The sequence below is a fragment of the Quercus suber genome, unplaced genomic scaffold, assembly GCF_002906115.3.
Source record: "Quercus suber isolate HL8 unplaced genomic scaffold, Cork oak 2.0 scaffold_483, whole genome shotgun sequence".
Taxonomy (NCBI): Eukaryota; Viridiplantae; Streptophyta; class Magnoliopsida; order Fagales; family Fagaceae; genus Quercus; species Quercus suber.
In genome coordinates, this window is record NW_027069933.1 from 339,231 (window position 1) to 356,068 (window position 16,838).

Consider the following 16,838-nt stretch of genomic DNA (forward strand, 5'->3'; position numbering starts at 1 on the left):
ATATAGGAACGAACACAAATCAATAAGTTAAAAGAAGAAATCTAGTTCACGCAACCAGACAAAAAAAAAAAAAAAAAACCATAAACCTATGGCTATAAAATGAATCTAGAACGGTGAATAGTTTAAGGGGTGCAGAGAAGCAACTGCACGGTGCAATTGCTTCTCTGCTCAGTCATGCATGCACGCTACACTGACAAAACTTAATGCCCATATACGAAGCTTTCGCAACCGCAACACGCTTCTTCTTGCATCGGCCATGACTTTCTTCCCAGACGTTCACGTGGAAGCTGGTGTTTTCAGTTTTTAAAAACTGAGTTGGATGGCATTTTCGTTATTAGCTTCAACTATGTGGGACCTGGTGCAGTGGGTAGTCATATCACCTTCAGACCGTTGGAACTCTCTCTCTTTTTTTTTGGCTTCTCCCTGGCTTTAGCAATTTCACTCCCTTTTCCCTCATTTTTTGCTCTCTTTCTTCAGATGACAATACTCATAACCCAACTTCCCCGTTCACTCATCTCACCCACCTCTCTGAACCAACATAAAATCACTTCCTTGACTTTTTCTGAAACCCAGCCTTTGTGGCTGTTTGGGTTCGGCGTTTAGCGTCTGCGTTTTGATGAAAACGCGTTTTTGCTATTTTTTTTTTTTCTTTCAGCCGCAAAGGCTGACTTTTCCACTGTGAACAGTGCATTCGTGCACTGTTCACAGACCCACAAATATCATTTTTTAACAACTTTTTCATCAAAAATGGGTCCTATGATATTATTTACACATTTAAAAATTATTTTGCTACAGTATTTTCAGTTTTTAGTTTCAGCAACAATAAGCTCAATCCAAATGGACCCTTTATATCAAACTCCAGTGGTTCAGTTCATCTCATAATCTCACGCGTGACTGACAACATTTATTGAGAGAAGAACCCATCCTAGTGAAGACCCAACACCATCGACAAGCTCATCTCTCACCGGCGCCGACATCAGTCAGTTCATCAGCTCCGAACTCTGCCCAGGTGAACACATTTTCTCTCTCTCCCTCCGTAAACCCACCTTGCTCTGTTTTGTATTCCTCTAAATCTCAATGTTTGTATTTCAAAGTTTTTGTTCAGGTGCTCTGTTTTGCTTTTGTTTGTGTTTCAATGTTTTATTTCAATTTCTCTAAACATTAATGGGTTTTGTAAAATAATGAAATTTGTGTTTGATGGGTTTTGTAAAAGAATGAAATTTGTGTTTCAACCAACGGAGAAAGGGATTTGATGGAGATGGGTTTCAACCAAAATTTGAGGATTTAGGGGTTCTTCGTGCGATAGAGTTTTGAGATATGAGTGATGAGTTTGAGTTATGATTTTTGAGTTTTGAGATACTCCCAATCCAAACACCCTCTAACTTTTTACTTTGTTAGGGATATGAATGATGATCCAACCCTATCCCAACACAATCACAAATTGGTCAATCGTATTCAAAACACATGTAAGCCTTCAAGTCTTTTATTTAAACCCATATTCTGTTTTTTTTTTTTTTTTTTTTCTTCTCTAATCAGTGAGATTTTGCAGGAATTTGGAATGGAAGGCTTAGGAAAGATTTACAAGTAAGTTGACGTATTATTATTTAATAAAAAAAACATATAATTGTTTATATCATCAATTTTAAAAAACCTGAAATAATGAAAATAAACTATAACTAGGCGTGAGTTTGGATAGGAACACGTTTGCGTTGCGTCTAGTGTTTGCGTTTTTTGGCTAGGTCCTGTGCACTGTTTACGGGACCTACAAGTACGGGAAAACATAAATCTAACTTTAAAATTGGGTCCCACGGCATTATTCACACTTTTAAAAATTATTTTGCTACAATGTTTTTAGCAAAAAGTTTTCAGTTTTCAGCAATAAGTCATATCCAAACATAGGTCCAGAAGTGCCCTTGTCCATAACCATAGCCAGAGGGAAAGCTAGAAGGATTAGTTCTACTGGCATTAGGGGCAAAAGGGACAGTTCCTTGGGCAGAAATATCAGCAAGAAAGGTAGAAGAAGAAGAAGAGGGTAACCCAGCTATAGTCTTCTCCTTCATACGAGCGCACAAAACTTTGTGGAACACCTTCAATGATTCATTCATTTGTTGTAACTCTTGAAAGTTAAGAAGGAACCTCCCACCAACCCCTGTTTTCTCTTGCCTTTTTCAATTTCTGAAGTGCCTTTTCTCGCTCTTTCTTAGCCTCGAGTTGCCTGAGAAGCTCATCGCATTGTTGGTTGAGCTCATTGATTCTCACCCTCCAGAGGATGGGTACTACTATCCTCTTAGGCTCGTGGAGGGTTTTGTTTTAGGAAGCGGTTGGCCACAGACTCAACTGAGGGATGACCAAATGAAAAGGACTTTCCAGCTACTGAGAAAACTACCACACCAACCTCAACACCACATAGAGTCACCAACTCACTAGCTTTTTTGTTGATACCATTCCAGACCTATGTTTTGAGAAAGTAACAAGACGATCAACTTCTTTGTCTATTTTCTTCATCTCAATCTTTTGTTTACCCTTGGTCTTTTTGCTCTCCATGGCTAGAAAAATAGAGAAAAGAGATGATGGTCTTTTAATTTCTTGTTTGGCTTGAACAGATGGCTGTCTTGTTTTAGTAGTGATGCATATAAAGAAGTGGAATGCTTAGGGAATTAAATGATTTGGATTATCATTATCAAAAAAAACAAAAAAAAAAAAAGATTTGGGATATCCAAAAAAAGAAGAAGAAGGTAATTAAATGATTGTATGCCATATTATTTTCTCTTTGAGTTGTCTATTTCTATGGACTACCCTCTTAATTTTGAATAGTGAATTTCATTGATTGGCACTATTAATTATCTTTTTAACATGCCAGTTATAGATTGTGTTTCATCTATATTCCCCATAAAAAATAAAGCATTTTTATGTACTCACAGTTCAAGAAGTTATTATAGGTATCTAATTCCCTAATTAAAAATTTCTATTTCATATTAATTATCTATAACCTTCTTATAGGTACTTTAAGATGCATCTCTACTAGTCAAGAGCTTTGTAACTTAATTGTCACATTTTCATGTACAAAGTGTTTGGAGATTTAGAAGGAAAAAATGTTCGAACTACAGGATTAGTAGCATATTGTAATTATCTTTAAAAAAAAAAATACTAAATCTATTATAAATTTTACTACAAAAAACTTACAAACTGATATAGAAGAGAATGTGATTGGTAGTACTTCAATAACTATAAGATAATAAATGAGTATTTGAAATTGCTTATTTTGATTCATGACTCAATACTTTTTAAGATCTATTTAATGAAATTTGTAATATTTCTAACATTATTCAATTTTTTGAGCATTCTAAAAGTGGAAGGGAAAATGTATAACTCATTTATAAAAATGTTGCTTAGTTTCACATTTGGGGGCCTTTATCCATTAAAGGCCCTAGGACATGGCCTAGGCCTAGGGTCGGCTCTAGATACAATTGTATCACAGTCGTTAATTAGGGTATTGGGCTTAAAGAGTTAGATATTAAGAAAGGTTTAGACTCCCTTGTTGGTAGGAAAAAAAAAAAGTGTTGGGCTTGTTTTGCTACCACGTATACAATATACTTTATACTACCCTTTAATAACTACCAATATAATATTGGGACAATCAAAAACATTTATTAATTAGCATAAAGTTCACACACACACACACGAAATACTCATGAAAGCCCTTTTTATGAGGGTGAAGTTCTTTCATAGTGAGGGAGCAAGAAGTAGGCCAGCAACACAAGAAAATTAAAAATTACTCTAGGAGTATAATAAATGTGTAATCTCTCACATAATTGTAGGTCTCACTAATTAAACTCAAGGTGAGACCTGTTATTTATGTGAGAGTATAATAAACGTTGTACCCTCCCTTCTCACATTACTAGTGGATCCATTCATAAATTTAATTAGTAAAACATACAATTATATTGGAGAGTACACATTGATCATAGTCCTTGAATATTCTATAATTACCCCACCAACACTAAGGAAACAATGGGTTGCTAGTTAAACCCTAGTAAAAGCATTGTTGAACAAGGTAGATGAGGAAAAATGAAATTAATTGCCAATCATTGAATAAGAAAAGTTGTTGAAAAGAATGTATTAATATCCTCTAGAGTTTCTAGGGTATACTACAATGTGAAAATCTTTATGGGTCTATTTGGTTGGAGTGAAAACTAGAGGAATAGAAAATGAGAGAGAGAAAATGAGAAAAATGTGTGTTTGGTTGGGAGTGGAAAGGGGTAGAAAAAATGGTGCGGTCCAACAGTTTTCTTTTCAAGCCCACCAAAACTTAATCTTCTTGGGGAAAAAACATGAGGGAAAATGGGGAGTTGGGTTTTTGGACGAAATTGCCAGTTCAATGTTCAAATTTTTATTAAATCTTCTTTTTTTCTTTTTTGTATTTTTCCTCTTTGCTATTTCGTCTTTTCATAATTTATCATTTCTTTTTTTATGTGCATATCCTTTTTTTGTATTTTCTGATATTATCATTCTTTTCTTTTTTGGTGCTCTTACTTTCTTTTCTCAACATTTTTTTTTTTTTTGGAGAAAAAAGTTTTGGGTTCTTTGAACTTCTTGTGCTCTTTTTTTCTTTTTTTTTTAACTGAATATTATTTATTTAAAATGAAGTGTTCATTCATACACAATTTTTTAATAGAAATTTAACGTATTATTTTTTGTTTTATCTAATTGGGATACAATAGTAAATTGATACAAATTCCTCTCAACCAAACAAAAAAGTTTTTCATCCCTCCACTTTTTCATTTTCCCAACTAAACACCATGAAAGAAAATTAAAATCTCTTCTACCTTCCAACTTTTCTATCATCTTCTAATTTTCTATCCTCTCACTTTTTCACGTTCTAATCAAACGGGCCCTAAATCCCAACATTTCTTTTATAATAAAGGGGGAAGATTTTGCTGCATGAACATACCACCCGTCCCCACCCTCCTCCTCCCATGGCCAGTAGCGAGCTTTGACTTCCATGGCAGCAAAGCCCTAACCTTTCAAAATTCTTTCAAAAATCATCACTTTGAATCATCATCATCAACATCAACATGGTCATGGTCATATCATAATGGACGCAGACATTTTTCGGTGGATTTTGGAATTCCTAATGCGAAGCTCGGCGGTGCAAGACCACGTCATCAAGAACCTCCTCCAAGTCCTCCCGCTCTCCTCCGCCGCCGCCGAAGACACTCGGTTCAAGAAGGCTGTCCTCCTCCGCACAATCCAATCCGAGGTATCCAACGCAACGGTCACCGAGACGACACTCCAGGCGTTGGAACTGATCAAAGAGATGGACCGAAACGATGGTGTGGAGATCGGAGAGTCGTTGAAGGTGGCATATTTCGCGGCGGCGGTCGAGTGTATGGTGAAGTACTTGGCTTTGGAGGGAATCAATGGGAAGTACTTTGAGGCGGTGAAGAGAGTGTGGAGGGGCAGAATCGGTAATTTGGAGAAATCGGGGAACAAGAGCGAGTTGGTTAGGGATAACGCCGAGTTGACTTGGTGGAAGAACGATTTGGAGGCGGTGCTTTGGGATGCCAAAGTTGTGAAGAGGTTGATGAATTTGAATACAAGGGTCGAGGCTTTGCAAAAGCGTAGGGCTTTTTTAGGGGAGGCTTGGGCACTTAGGGGCCCTTCCTTTATTGAAGCAGTGACAACTACGAGCAATGGAGCCGGTGAATTGGCGGCGGAGCAAGAGGTGGTGGCCCGGGTTCTGGAGTTGGCGGCGAATGAAGAGGATAAACTTGTAGCAGGGAAAGGTAAAGTTTCAAACTTTACTATGACTGCATGCTCTGTGTTAATAATTTTGTATTCTCAATGCTCATAATAGAATGAAAATGTTCACATTCCCCTATATTTCAGTTGTGTAGTGCAATCCAAATGAACTTTACACTGGTCATAGTATATATGTGTTGTAATGCATTGGTGACTAAAATCTAAAATGTGTTTAAGGAACACCCATCGAAGGAGTAAAGCATATATGGTAGCAACTTGCTTTAGTTTGTTATTAGCATAATTCAGTCATTCAAATTAAAGATTAGCATCTATACTCATCAATTTTAGAGTGAAGAAACACTTGCAAATTAAAGAATCAAAATTGCCCTTAAAATGGAGTCTCCAATCGTAATGTATACTAGGAGGTGGCCGACATTGGAGGCCAAACTTTCTTTTTACACTTCAATACATGTTTAAAGTTTAGTTTAATTACTTCTAACAATAATCTTTTTAAAGTTCAGTTTCAGGTTTTAAAAGGTCCCTTCTTAGAGTTCAAGTTTTAGGTTTTTGAAGGTCCCATTGAGTAGCAGGCACTCTAGGTTGCACTGCCTCTAGCTCACCTTCACACTTCTTATATGGACAATTAAAATGCAACTGCCAGAAGTCATTCTTTCTGAAAATGCTATCTATTTTCTAATAACTCAATCAAATTAAACCAAATTGAGTAAGTATTACATTCATGCTCTAGATGCAATACTAACATGACATGACATTACAAATTCCCAAAATAGTCAAAGTCAAAGTGTCAAATTCAAAATAACGAAATCATAGCACAAAAACATCAATAAATAGCTTGTTTGAGTTGATAAACATTACCTCTGAGTAGGTTATATGATTTGGAACAGTGTAAATGCAGGCAAGGTTTTCAGACCCGGACCGTTCATTGAACCGTAAAAGGGAGAGGTTCAAGGTTTTTGAGGTCGAACCGAGGTTAAACCGGGGTCGAACTGTGATGACGTTATAATTAATGTAATAATGAATAAAGCCTAAATATAGATATTAAATTTATAAACTAGTAAAATTGACTAATATATCTATATATGTGAGGAAATTTAATGATTTTCAAGCATATATTTAATAATTAAATAAGAAAGTTAATAAAATAAAATAATAACCATGAAAACATTAAAATTTATGATTAATTTTTAAAGTAAAGTTGAATATCTTTGAAGGATTTTAATTATCATTTTTTTATTCCTTGTAAGAGATGGATAATTTAATTAAATAGAATAAAATTGTGTTAAGTTGTTTTTAAAAAAAAAAAAAAAAAAAAATTGCTAAGGGGTTGGACCGCACGGTTCTTAACCGGTTCGTACGGTCCAACCCCGGTTTTAGGGGTTCACGGAATTGCCACATATGCCCGGTTCTTTATACTTAAAAACCCGGTTTTCATTACGGTTCACGGTTTTCACTGTCCGACCTCCCGGTCCGGTCCGGTTCTGAGAACTATGAATGCAGGCTCTGTGAAGCTCAGGAAGAAGGAGATCCATTGCATATGGAACCTGATTCACATATCATAAAAATATAAGCAAATAAATGTAAATAAGTACAAGAGCTGCAGCTGGGTTTAATTCCTCTTCCAATATAACTAATGACATGATAAGAATTTCAAACTAATGACTCAGAATATAGGTTGGTTCAGCAAACCAACCTATTGAGCAATTTGCAAAGAAAATTCTATATCCTTCAGCAAATTCAGAAAACAATGTCGCTAGAAAGATGATTTACTTTGGTATAGCAAAACTTTATTCTTACAAAATACAAATCCAAGGAAAGGAGCATCTGATTGCTTTCTATAAACACGTGAGTGTCATTGTCATTGTTGCTATTGTTGATGCTTGGATAGGTTGTGAGTACGGGTCATGACCCATTGTAGCATCCAGACTCATTTTAATAACAAATACAAACATAAAAACTATTCAAAAATCAAATAGATGAACCACAATACAATGAAAAGTCAAATTCTCAAACTTTGATGGTAATTTTACCAACACAGATTGAATTCTAACTTTGTAATTCAAGAATAATATCAATACAAATTAATTGAATTTCAAATTCATATTCACATCTTTGTACTGTTTATTTATAACTGCCAAAAATGTTAAAAGGTTTTCCCAAATTGCTAAAGTTTGTCAGAGTTAACATATTTTATATACTTGGTGGAAACCCTTACTTGGTTCTTCATGATCACAGAAAAAGTTCATTATTTACTACCTTCATTAACAAAGAAGATTCAATTAAATGTCATCAATTTGTTATAAGATGTGCTCGTTTAGTTATGACAGAGCCAATTTTTACAATTAGGAAAATCAAAACACAAAAGCTTCTTTTAGCCAAAATTTTTTATTTATGTATTAATATATTTTTTGGCTTGTGGCAAATCCAAGCTTCTTTTTAATTGAAATGCTCCACACTAATCTCAAAAAGATTTAAATAAAAAAATTGCTGCTCTTGGCTTAGTAAGTGGAAATTTTAAATTACATTAACACTTATCTTAAAATAAGTAAGTTGCTGAATTAAATAAATTCTACTCAGTTCAAGACACACCAGCAATTTTTATAGTAAGGCTAAACTATCTGCTATACAAAAGCTAATTGGAAATTATGTTTCAAACAAAACATATGTATGCACATTTATGTTACCAATATCAACATGTAATACAAAGTTTAAAGAAAACAAACCAACCCTCAACAAAAAAGTAAATAATCACTATGTTTTTTCTAGAACAATTAGGTAAACAGCCATTTCACTATTTCAATAAGGATGGAAAGTTTTCTATCAGATTATCCTAAATACTTTTGATACAATTTTATGGTCATTTGGAATATAGTTATTTAAAAAGAATAGAGAGATAGAGAGTTTCATTTGGACAATGAACACCTCTCTATCTTGCTGTGATCAAATCAAGCCTACTTCATTTAGTAAAAGCTGAAATTTCTGATTAACACAGATGTTTCCACAATCCCACCCCATGACAGTTTATAATCCAACCTAGATTGCTTAATGTGCAGGTCATGCTTTCAAACTCAAAAAAAAACCCATATCCCCAAGCCACATAAGCAGCTTGCCCTTCCCCCTTTTACTATTTCAATCCTGTAGTAAAATTTGATATATTGAAGGAACCAAAATTGAGGGAGAACCTATATTAGGGTTTCGAGTATTGATAAAGACCAATTCTAAATCAAAACAAAATGTGAACCAGTTTCTTAAATCAAAACCAAACAAAATAGCTGAACCTAAATCCTATTAAACACCCAAAATTAATATAAAAGATTTTACCTGTAGCCGTTCCAGCAGTCTGATGTTAAGTTGGTTGTGAGGCGAAGCGTTTGTGGCTTAGTTGAATAATTTTTGCTAGTGTTTACTTTCACTTTCTTCAATTGAATTGACGGTGAAAAGATAGAAAACAATTTTCTCTATTTAGTTTTAATCGCTTACCATTGCAGGGGAAGAGAGAAAGCTCTGCGTCTAGGTTTTCTGTTTTTGGGTTCTTGCGTATGGGTCTTGTAGTGTTTGTTGGGCTAAGTATGTGTTTGTGTTTGAAGGAGAGACAAAGACTGAGAAATAGGTTTTTGTATCGAGTTTTGTTTAGGAGTTGAAGAGAGTAATTTATATTAAAAAAAAAACTTTATTTTAAAAAAAAAAAATTTGAGAAGAAGAAAAGAATCAACTTTTGCTTCTCATATGCCATGAATATATATATATTTTTTTATTGGTACCACTCAAATGCCAAGATTTAAGCTGGAATCCAATGAGATTGCCAGGATTGTCTTTTTACTCTTTTTCTGTATTTTTTTAATGATTGACAGAACTAAACAATTGTCACGATCTTTGTGTTCACACCACTGAATAATGACGAAGAACTTTTTAGGGACCTTGGATTATTAAGGACCCGTTTGGTTTAAAGCTAACTCAAACTCAGTTTTCAATTTTCAGTTCTCATGACTCAAACTCAAAATTGATAACTCAATTCTCAACCTCTAGTTTCACTCAAAAATTGCAAAACATATGTTTGGATTGAGTTCTCATTTACATTTCTCTACCACTTTTCTCCAAACCTGTGGACCCCACCACTGACAATACCCACTATTGCTACCCGCGTCTCTCCATCTCTATCTCTCTATCTTCTCCCTCCTTTCAACCCACAACCACTCACCGGCGCCGTCAACCACTACCAATCCACCACCACTAACCCAGCCACTAGCCACCATCAACCGCTACAAACCGATCCACCATCACAAACCCAGCAACCATCAACAAAACCCAACAACCATCAACAAAACCCATTTATCAACCATTGACAAAATCAAAACCCATTCATCAAAATCAAAATAAAACCCATCGTGAATCACCAATCCCTCCTTCCTGAAGCCATATTGTCACCATTAGCATAAACAACCCAGCCACTCCAAGACCCCAACCCCACTGCCAAATCCTAATTCCACACTCAAATCACCAACTCTTTGGAACCACGAAGATAGAGCAGAAGTCCTATTGCCGCTGAACCAAATCATCAATTTTTTTCCCTTCCTCGCAACAGCAATCCACCTCCGTCAGTTCCTGCTTGCCACCGTGACTACCACTATGCACACTCGCCAGCCCCAGTTGCAACGACCCACCATGAGCACCTTCCATCCCGGCCTTGCACCACCATGACCTTCACTTGTAAAAAAAAAAAAAAAAAAAAAATTCCAACCAACCCATTTTAGAAAGGTCTTGGCTCAGTCGGATTCGCCGGCGTCCCTTTTCTTTTCTCTTTTCTGGTCTTGCTCTCTCTTTGGGTTAGTAAGAAAGAGAGCTTTGGGTAAAATAAAAAAAAAAAAAAAGATGAAGAAGGACTGAAGGAGGAGTGGAGAACAGGTTGGAGGGAGAGAAGTTATTTGCTGGGATAAGTCAATTGGGTGGGCTCCACGAGGTCAAGAGATTTACGAAAATGCCACTGAACTCAAACTCAGTTTGAGAGGTGAAAACAGAAAATAGCATTTTGCTGTTTTCGGTTTTCATGTTTTTCACTCAACTCAAACTAAGTTTGAGTGATGAAAACTGAGGGAGGAAATCAAGCCAAACACTCTAGTATTCAGTGGGTCCCACATAATTCTGAGTTTGAGTGATGAGAACTCAGTTTGAGTGATGAAAACAGGCTAATCCAAACGGGGCCTTAATCTCTATTTTCATAGTGGATTTTTTTCGGAGCAGCCCCATGGTTTTTCCCTAGATTTTTTCTCGTAAGATTTGGTGTTCTTGTATGATTATGTTTCTATTGGTGCTTGCTGAAATTTTGTTTAAATATATTGTTATTGCTTGGTAGTCATTTACTTTAATTCACCCAGAGACATTGAAGGGATATAGGTTTTTTTCCTAACAAAACAAATACTTGCTTGTGACGGAGAAAAAAATGTCACACTTCCTGCAATGTTTAGGGCCAAATGTAGTAGTAGCACCCTTGTTGCTACATCCTTTTGTTTAAGTATTTTGGCCTTCATCTTCATTCTCTTATTCAAATTGTCCTCCACTCTTCCAAACAACAAAAAACCACCAAAGCTCCCAATCATTGAAAACCTTCCCTAACTTGGCTTGCACCCTCACCGCTCATCCAAGGCTTAGCTCAACTCCATGGCCCTCTAATGTTGATTCAATTTGGCAATGTACCAACCTTGTTTTCTCATCAACTTATGTTGCAAGAGAGATCTTAAAGACCCATGATGACATCTTTGCAAACCAGCCCAAAAACAAGAATGTCTAGGAAACTACCATATGATTTCAAAGATGTTGTAGTGGCACCATACGAAGAGTACTGAGGCAAATGAAAATTATACTTGTGCTACATCTTTTGAGTAACAAAAGGGTTCAATCCTTTCGTGTGGTGAGAGAGGAGGAACTATCTTTACTGATTGAGAAAATCAAACAGTCTTGTTCTCTTCGGCTGTGAATTTAAGCAAAGTGTTTGCTAAGCTTACTAATGATACTGTATGTAGGGTGACCTTGGAAAGGAAGTATGGTGACGGGGAAGGTGGGAGGAAGCTTAAGGAGCTTTTGGGGGGGGAGTTGTTGGGTGTGATTAACATGAGGGATTATATTCCATGGCTTGCATGGGTAAGCCGTGTCAATGACTTAGATGCTAAAGCAGAGAAGGAGGTTAAACAATTAATTTGATGATTTTCTGGAAGGAGTAATTGAAGATCACATAAATTTTCAAAAGAAAGGGAGTGATAACCATAGTCTAGAAAATGAAAACCAAAAAGAATTCGTGGATGTATTGCTTTGGGTTCAAAAGGAAAACATGAACGGTTCCCCTATTGACAGAGCATTAAGGCTCTAATCTTGGTAAGCATCTCTCTCTCTCTCTCTCTCTCTCTCTCTCTCTCTTTCTCTCTCTCTCTCTTCAACTAAGTGCATGTCAATGACACCACTTTGATTTTTTCCCACCATAACACCACTTACACATGAGCCTATAATAACAAGAAGGGTAAAGTACACTCCTCAAGTTTGAGGTTTTAATTTTATACCCTAAAATTTGAGGAACTGAATTTTACATTCTAAAGTTTGGTTATGTTAGTGAAACTCCACACTCCATTAATTTAAGTTGTTAAGTGATACGTGGACGTGCTAACGTTTATTTTGTTTCGCCAAATTAGCCTACCAAAATTATGTCATTTTGGAAGCACCAATTGTGCTCTTTGTTTTAAATGACATGACGTGACTGATTTGGCAAAAAAAAAACCATTAGGAGACCAACATGTAACCTAATAGTCTAAACTAACGGAGGGCGGGGTTTAACAAACTAGTGAAAGTGTTAAATGTTGTTGGATAAGAATGACTAAAGAAGGGATCTTACTGAAAATAGTGTCAACTATGAAGGGGCTTGTTTTGTTCAAGTAACCTATGATATTTCATGCTCTTTCTCATGCATATTAACAACTTTCTTAAATATTAACCACATGTTGTTATAGGATGCATTCATTGCTAGTACTAACACTACATACTCAGTATTAGAGTGGGCAATGACAAAGCTTCTAAGGCATCCCAAAACGATGAAGAAGATGCAAAATGAAGTGAGAACAATCACTAGAAACAAAAAGGACTTAGAGCATTCACATCAGTATGTGTATTTTACACATCCATTTTTACACTAAAAACCAACTTTTTCTATTTTACACATTCACTTTTATAAAACACTCACATCAGTTCATCTATTTTACAAGATATTTCAATAAAATATTCATTATACTCGATTTTTTTATTATTTCTCTCTAACTACCTCTGTTTAATACGCGCTCTCTCTCTCTCTCTCTCTTTCTACCCATTTTTCTGATTTATTGCTCTCTCTCTCTACACCCATCTCTCTGGCCTTCCTCTTCCAAATCACAAAACCCATACGCATCCGATACACCACCAAATCTCAGCTGATCTTTGAGCTCTGATCCACCACGGTGAAACCGATCTCCGAACACCAATCTATCTGATCTACGAGCACCGATCTACGAGCTGATCTATACCACCAAACACCATAGCTCCAAACCACCGCTCCGATCCACGCTCCGATCCAAGCTCCCACACGCTCCGATCCACAGCTCCCACGAGCTCTGATCCATAGCTTCAAACCATCGCTCCGACCACGCTCCGATCTACAGCTCCGATCCACAGCTCCCACTAGCTCCAATCAGGCTCCGATCAGGCAAGACCCATACCCACGAGCTCCAATCAAGCGAGACCCACAGCTCCGATCCACAGTTCCGATAAGCATCGATCTCTCTTTGTTGTTTGTTCGTTTGGGGTTTTTTTTTTTTTTCTTTTTTTTTTCTTTTGAGCAAGTGTATCTCTGTGTTGATTTGTCTGTGTGGATGTGTTTAGGTTAATTTTCAGTTGATTTTTGGGTTAATTTTCGGGTTGATTCTAGGTTAATTTTCAGTTGATTTTGGTTAATACTCTATGCTAGATTGCGGTGTTTGGTGGTTGGGTAGTTAATCTGGCGCGCTGGGTTGTTGTAATGGTTGGAGAAAAGAGGTAGTTTGAGAGAGGAGAGAGAAAATTAATTAAAAAAATCATTTACACAAGCTACAGTACTTGTGTAAATATACATGGGTACTGTAGCTCATGGAAATATATATACGGTTTTACACAGTTTTACACCCACTGATGTGGGTGTTTTTTTGTGTAAAATTTGCACTATAGTTCTATTTTAGAAGACTTTAGCCGAGCAGATGTGAATGCTCTTAAGGATAATTTGGATGAAATGAATCACTTAAATGCAGTGATTAAAGAGACATTTCTTGCATCCTATCCTTCAAATGTTACCTCTGAGAGAATTAAGTAGAGATGCCAAAATACAAGGTTATGACATTGCAGCAGGAACACAAGTTTTTATCAATGTATGGGCAATTGGAAGAGACCCTAAGTCACAAGACAATCCAAACGAATTTCATCCTGAAAGGTTTTTGTCTTCTTTATAGACTTTAAAGGACATAATTTTCAATTGATCCCATTCGGAGTTGGTAGGAGGGTTGCCCAAGAATTTCCTTTTCCATAACCACAATTAAGATTGTTTTGGCAAAGCTTTTGCACTAGTTTGATTGGACATTGGCCGATGGGATAAGAGGAGTGGACTTGGAAATGACTGAATCTATTGGTATAGCCATTCATAGGAAATTTCCTCTTGCTGCAGTTGCAACTCCATATGTTGCCAAGTATATATAGGCAATACATTTAGCATTTGAATAATCTTCTAAGTTCAATATGGCTAGCAAGAATGTATGATTTTTCAGTTTGAATTCCTCTTTTTTCTTGCACTCCATTTTGATCGTACAGACTGGAACTTTAAGGTTAATAAAAGAGTCCAGTATTCGATAACAAGGAAAATAATGAAATTAACTAAAATGCAACAATGTTTTACATTGGAAACAAAATTTTAATTTGCTTCAGCAATAACAGAAGCATTTATGCAGGGGAATGAGGATTTATATGCATAATAATAGAGACATTTATGCAACACTATAAAAAACGCAGCTATAGGCTATAGCCACGTTTACAAATGCAGCTTTTACTGCATGACAATAGCCCCCTACAGAGTCTATAACCATATTTTTTTAAACGCGGTTATAGGTCCCCCTATAGCTGCGTTTTTTCACCCCGTATAGTTGCGTTTTTTCACCCCTATAGGCTGAGACTTATAGTTGCATTTTTCACCCATATAGGCTGAGACTTATAACTGTGTTTTGTAAAAAATGCAGCTATAGACCCACTTTGGGTTGCGTTTAAAACGCAGTTATAGCTTGGACCTATATCTACATTTATAAAACATGGCTGTAGGCTCAAACCTGTAGCTACATTCTCTAAAACGTGGCTATAGACAATTTTTTTCCTTGCTAAATCACAAATTCTTGCCCAATTTTTAACAGACCTGCTTGAGTTTTGCAGAATTTCAAAAGACGAATCTATAAGGTGGGGGTACTTTGCGTGCAGTCATGTGATCAAGCAATTGTCAATGAAAAAATAAAAATGTGCAAATCACAGACTGCCAAGTGGCAATGAAATGCTTGTGACCTTGTTTGTGCCTAAGCTGCAAGGCCAGTGAGGCAGTCAACAAATGCCCACACATTCCCACTTTATGACCAAAACAAAATGCAGTAAAAGCTAAAAGATTCCCAGATATGAATGGATGCATCAACACATGGAAAGGAAACATCAAGAAATTAATGTTTTATTCTAGTACTTCAACAAATTCTTCAACAGTCAATGTTAAGCTAAACTTTTAAAGCCCCAAATGTCTAAGTACAACAATTTCAAGGTAGAAAACATTCTCTAGACTTCCACAGCCATGGATAGAACTAAAATAATATTTCTCTTGCCTCACAGTAGCTATCAAACAACAACCCTCATGGGGTAAAAAAGTTAGGTTCCTTTCCAAGCCCAACACGAGGGCCAGCTCCACAGGATAATTCTAGAATTACCTGACACATGGGTGAGGGCATTTGCTATGTTCTTGGAAGAACAAGAAAATAGAAATAAAGGAATTACTTGAACGTGTGTTTGTAAAAAAGTCTCCTTTATGGTCTTATTGTAAGAATTAGTCTTGCATGGGAAAATAATAACTGGAATAACTGTCTCAAAAAATTTTGTTTTAAGAAACCAAGAGGGACTTGAAGGGCCAGTTTGACAAATTCTTTGATAAATCTCAGGATTCAGGTCTTACTTATTGCCATTAAATTTATTCAGCCTTAAGATCCTCCTAAAACAAATTCTTTTCCTCTGATTTGAAGAACACTTTGCAGGGGGATAATCAATGAATTTAAATTTACATTTGCTATTGAGTCAGTATTCACTGTCCTAACCACTTTCATTGTTCAAGTGAACTCACCATCTTATTAAATTAGTTTATTCTAGGTCCACCTAATGGTCTTCTATTCTTTTCTTTTTTATTTTTAATTTCCCATCATCGGATTTCACCATGCCATAAAGGAGATATTTTGATGTATCATTTTGGGTTCTACTATTTACAGCTAGTAATGGGCATATTTTTAAATTTTAAGGAATTAGTCCTATCTGCAATAAACAGAGCCACAACAATAGTCTTCATATCAGCCGTTATCTAAAGTGACATGGTATTGTGTAGCACCAAATTGCTGTCAGATTCTTCCCCCATCTGGATAGAATAATTTTCTTCCTAGATGATTTTGAATAAAGATATATATATATATATATATATATATAGAGAGAGAGAGAGAGAGAGAGAGAGAGAGAGAGAGAGAGAGAGAGAGGAGAGAGNGGGCATTTGCTATGTTCTTGGAAGAACAGTCTCGTCTAAAGGGAATAAGTCAAAAAGGCTAATCAGCCTACAAAAGGAGAAACTGCAATTGTATTAACTGTTGCTTTAGCAGTACACAAACTTTAGAAGTATGAAAAAGAACTCTCAGTTGCCAATTAGTTCTAGCTCAAATGACTTAAGAATGGGGTGGAGGGTCATACTTATTAAATATATATTTTTTATATTTTTTATATTAAAGTCTCATACTTATTAAACAATTTCAATTTGAATCTTA

The 16,838-nt window shown here is 36.0% G+C and overlaps 1 protein-coding gene, 2 long non-coding RNA genes and 1 pseudogene across 3 annotated transcripts; 3 read left to right on the plus strand and 1 right to left on the minus strand.

The window, feature by feature from the left end:
- The first annotated feature begins 808 nt into the window (after positions 1-808).
- On the plus strand, positions 809-1,632 carry LOC136063064 (uncharacterized). The gene is made up of 3 exons (XR_010624768.1): positions 809-1,009; positions 1,399-1,466; positions 1,550-1,632. It is a non-coding gene; the product is annotated as an uncharacterized LOC136063064 (long non-coding RNA).
- A 3,463-nt stretch (positions 1,633-5,095) lies between these two features.
- LOC112017556 (uncharacterized) lies at positions 5,096-5,897 on the plus strand. Its single transcript, XM_065762942.1, has 2 exons — positions 5,096-5,786; positions 5,890-5,897. Exons 1-2 carry the CDS (start codon positions 5,096-5,098, stop codon positions 5,895-5,897), a joined length of 699 nt encoding a protein of 232 aa, XP_065619014.1.
- Positions 5,898-7,014: 1,117 nt separating this feature from the next.
- LOC136063071 (uncharacterized) lies at positions 7,015-9,330 on the minus strand. The gene is made up of 2 exons (XR_010624775.1): positions 9,082-9,330; positions 7,015-7,304 (listed from the first exon to the last, which is right to left on the minus strand). It is a non-coding gene; the product is annotated as an uncharacterized LOC136063071 (long non-coding RNA).
- A 1,884-nt stretch (positions 9,331-11,214) lies between these two features.
- On the plus strand, positions 11,215-14,116 carry LOC136061160 (cytochrome P450 736A117-like; annotated as a pseudogene).
- Positions 14,117-16,838: the final 2,722 nt, after the last annotated feature.

Coding starts and splice junctions, on each gene's coding strand:
- LOC112017556 (XM_065762942.1), top strand. CDS start 5,096: ATGGACGCAGACATTTTTCGGTGGATTTTGGAATTCCTAATGCGAAGC.